We start from the raw sequence: 4,253 nt of genomic DNA on the forward strand, positions 1-4,253 counted from the left end.
ATGATTGATATTGTGAATTGAACTTATAAATTATACCTATTATAATTTATATGTGTGTTTTCATATCGTTTTCTTTACTTAATAAAATAGTCCATAAGTTCCATAAACTATTCTTAATATACTTTATATGCGTGCAAATTTCGTAATATGGACCTTTTGTATTTTAACAGCCTTGAGAGTTTATAAGTTTGGTAATAAATACGTTTTTTAGTATTTTTTATGTACAATAATTATAAAGTATACAAAAGAGTGAAATAAACAATTTGTATTTTAAACACAATATTACTTGTGTTTTTACGTGTGAACGTGGGGAGAAGAAGAAGGAAGTGTGCGGAGGACGACTCTAAGCTCCGATTAATATTTATATTGAGTTATTATGATAAAAAGTTGGAGGAGTTTGAACGACTGTGATTTTGACAACGGTTTTCCACTCGTCGTCGTCCATAGTATAAAGAATATACAAAAAAATGATCTAAGTGGGTAACTAATTGTCATTTTTACTTACGTAACTAATTGTCATTTTTACTTACGTTTGGTCGTAGAATATGACCATGTAACAGTATTCTACGATTTAAAAAGATGAAACCATAATATAGGTTATTTCCGGTTATAAGATATAATTTGAATAAAAAACTAAAATTTAATGGTCATTATGTATAAACAATATAAACAAAAGATGAAATATGGACATAAATGAAAATCATTACTATCATAAATTATTTTTTAATTTTATATGCCATGTAGATGAAATGTACGTATCCATTGGGCATTAATTTACTACAATCAGTTGTAAAAATATAACTTAAATATAAAATACTTAAAAGTGTAAGTTAACAATAAAAGTGTAAGTATAAAATAAAAGTGTAAAAATAAAACTTAAATATAAAATAAAAGTGTAAGTCTTTAGTATATGAAAATAATAAAAGATGAAACAAAAATAGCTTGTAAGAAAATACCATAAAAGAAAGAAATTATTTTGTTGAAAGTTAACATTCCAATAAGGGATCCAAAGACCTTGAGCGTCGGTTCACAACCGACCATCGTATCTAAGCAGTCAACCGTCCGCATAACTTTCCGTCGATGTCCGTTCTCCGATTCCGACTCCAACTCCGTTCCGATCGTTTCGTTCTGTAAGAGTCTTCATCGCTTCGTATCGGCTCTCGGATCTCGTTACATCATCAACACCATCACCATCATCACCATTGATTTTTGTCCCGATTCTTCGAAATTCGTTTTCTAAAGAATTTATTCAAGATGCGTCGGGCTGCGTCGAAGAAAGGCCCAACTAATTCAACGACCTCATCTAATTCTTCTGCCATGGATCTATTCCGCTCTGGTATGCAATCAATTTTTTGTTTCTCGATTTCAATTTCACTATAAGTAGGTTAGTTTTTGCTTTAGTTTGATGATTTCGTTCGATTTGAAGTAAAATCAAGGCGCATGGATTACTGTTTTTTCAGCTTTTAGCCAGTAGCCGACTTCAGAGGCAAATTACGAAACCATAATTCTGTACATGTTATCGAGTTGGTCTATAGCCGTATAAATTAATTTTAATCGAACTATGTTCTCGGATTATTAACTTTCAATTTACTCTAAAGACGCGATGAATAGATACACAAAAACAACTTGCACCGATCATGTTAAGTTCTCACAAGAGAGTCACTCAAAATTCCCTTTTGATCGTCCCAAATTCCATTTGTTGTTCTTAAACCAGTAACTTCGTGTTCAATCGTTCATATGTGGATTCTGACATGATAAATAACAGCAATCATGAAATATAAAGCTGTTCATGGTTGAGATTTTGATCAAAGTCGTCTGATTTAAGCTAAATCTATTGCTAAAAATGCAAGTTTATCACAATATACATACTACTAATCAGATGCAGATAACTGCCTACTTTCACTTGTAGAGTTAACCTTTCTCTTCAGCTTCAGGTAAAGCTGCATCCAAGGAGTTGGAACGTATTGATCAGCTATACTATTCATATGCAAATGAGTCTTCTGGTATGATTGAGTAAGTGCTATCTATCTATTTCTTTTGTTGATTGAATTTGTTGCAGTAGATTACTAGATTCTGCATCAAGTCTTAGTTCCTTCTTCTTCTTCTTCTTCTTCTTCTTCTTCTTCTTCTTCTTCTTCTTCATCTCTGATACATTCATGTTTATATAAACAGCCCAGAAGGAATAGAGTATCTTTGTTCTGACTTAGAAGTTGAACACACAGATGTACGCATATTGATGCTTGCTTGGTAAGTTCACATTGCATCCATTACTTTCATTTATCACATCTTTTACCACTTCCATTACTGATTTCTCTATAATTTCCAGGAAAATGCAAGCTGAAAAGCAGGGATACTTCACCCTGGTAATAAATAAAAGAAAAAAAACTACCTTTTTAACCTAACTAGTAGCAAGATGAATAAAAACCTCATAAATTTCTATTCTTTATAGGATGAATGGCGAAAAGGGCTTAAAGCATTACGGAGTGATACCATAGTTAAGTTAAAAAAGGCACTTCCTGATCTAGACAACGAGGTATTTTACTATTTTACCATACTTTTTTTTTTCTTCATTTTCTTTAAGTTTTGTTAAATAAGAAGGATTTTTAATTTTTTATATCACTAATTTGTTTGTTTTTTTAAAAAGGTCCGCAGGCCATCAAATTATGTGGAGTTCTATTCTTATGCATTTCGATATTGTCTAACCGGTAAATATGGTCTACTGTTACTTGGAACTTATGCAGGTATCAGATGACTGACTATGACTCAGTCAGTATTCAGTCATCTGAGCACCAGTCATCCGATATAATTAATTATATTGGATGACTGGTGCACTGTTTTTAGGGTATTTTGTAATACACAAAGTATAGTTGCTTACCTTTTGGTAGTACTTTTTTTTGTAAAGGTGTTTTGTGAAAAAAGAAAATACTACTTTGTTACTCGTTTATGACATTAACCTTTTATTTTTGTTCTCTAATTTCAATTGCTTATTAGAATTTTTGTAATGGTTATTATATTATATAGAGGAGAAGCAAAAGAGCATAGATATTGAGAGCATATGTGAATTATTGGAGCTTGTTTTGGGGTCACAATTCCGCATGCAGGTGGATTTGTTCATTCAGTATCTAAAGGTGAGCTCAAAAATTAAAAATGTCTTTTTTTTTATTCTTTTATAAAAATAATACATGTGGTTTAATTATTATCGATTGTAAATTTGGAGTATGTTGCAGACACAGATTGATTACAAGGTAATAAACATGGATCAATGGATGGGGTTCTATAGATTCTGCCATGAGGTAATCATTAATCAAACACTATCATGATTTTTGTTTTTTTTTTTTTTTTTTAGTTTGATAGTTTTAATTTATTTATTGTTTTTAACAGATAAGTTTCCCGGATTTTAATAATTATGATGAGGAACTTGCTTGGCCTTTGATCCTAGACAACTTTGTTGAGTGGGTGAGGTCAAAACAGAGCTAGCTGATCAAATTTCATTTGGTCAACGCATGGTTTATATAAATATGCATATGCTTCCAGATACAATATCTAATTAGTGAAGCTCATTTCTTGAAAGGATTGATTAATTTATTGTCTCAATCAATGTGAATGAATTCTTCTAAAACAAGCAAACAAACACATATGTTAAATTAAAAATTCCCTCCCTTGTTTATGAACGTGTTGTATTTCTTTTGACTTAATCCCCTGTGCGAACATGAAACGAGTCACCACAAACGAACCTCCATAACCACAAGAGCGTATATGTCAGGGTTTGAACTTGGGTCAATGAGTTATCTGTCATATTTTCCCATGCCTTATCAATCCACCACCACTCTTGTGGTTACATGTATTTCTAAAATATAGAGGAAAAGAGTGTATTTTTTATAAGGTTTATGTTACATTTTTGCCGGAAAATAGCACCAATTTGCTCTTTCAAGTAACAAAAGTTGTAGTTGCACAACAACAATACCTAAATAGAAATTAAATATCATTCTACATTTTCTTTCTATTTCATATTAGTAGAAAGATAAGTAAGAAAAAATTAGGAGGATATTTAATTTATGATACCCAAAATCCTTTCTAATAAATGAAACCTTTTTTTTGTCACTTATCACATTTTCATTCAATTTGTCAAATGTCATTTTATGGTTATTTTGAATTAATTTTTTTTTCATATGTCATTTATGAGTTTTTTTTTTATTTTATTAAATTTCACATAATATTTTAATGTAATAATTGCAATTAATTTAGTAATAATT

The 4,253-nt window shown here is 30.6% G+C and overlaps 1 protein-coding gene across 1 annotated transcript; it reads left to right on the plus strand.

The window, feature by feature from the left end:
• The first annotated feature begins 973 nt into the window (after positions 1 to 973).
• LOC111892280 (uncharacterized) lies at positions 974 to 3,667 on the plus strand. Its single transcript, XM_023888354.3, has 9 exons — positions 974 to 1,336; positions 1,929 to 2,013; positions 2,173 to 2,247; positions 2,327 to 2,363; positions 2,450 to 2,533; positions 2,645 to 2,705; positions 3,022 to 3,128; positions 3,228 to 3,293; positions 3,382 to 3,667. Exons 1-9 carry the CDS (start codon positions 1,255 to 1,257, stop codon positions 3,475 to 3,477), a joined length of 693 nt encoding a protein of 230 aa, XP_023744122.1. The 5' UTR covers positions 974 to 1,254; the 3' UTR covers positions 3,478 to 3,667.
• Positions 3,668 to 4,253: the final 586 nt, after the last annotated feature.

Source organism: Lactuca sativa, chromosome 4 (genome assembly GCF_002870075.4).
Source record: "Lactuca sativa cultivar Salinas chromosome 4, Lsat_Salinas_v11, whole genome shotgun sequence".
NCBI lineage: Eukaryota > Viridiplantae > Streptophyta > Magnoliopsida > Asterales > Asteraceae > Lactuca > Lactuca sativa.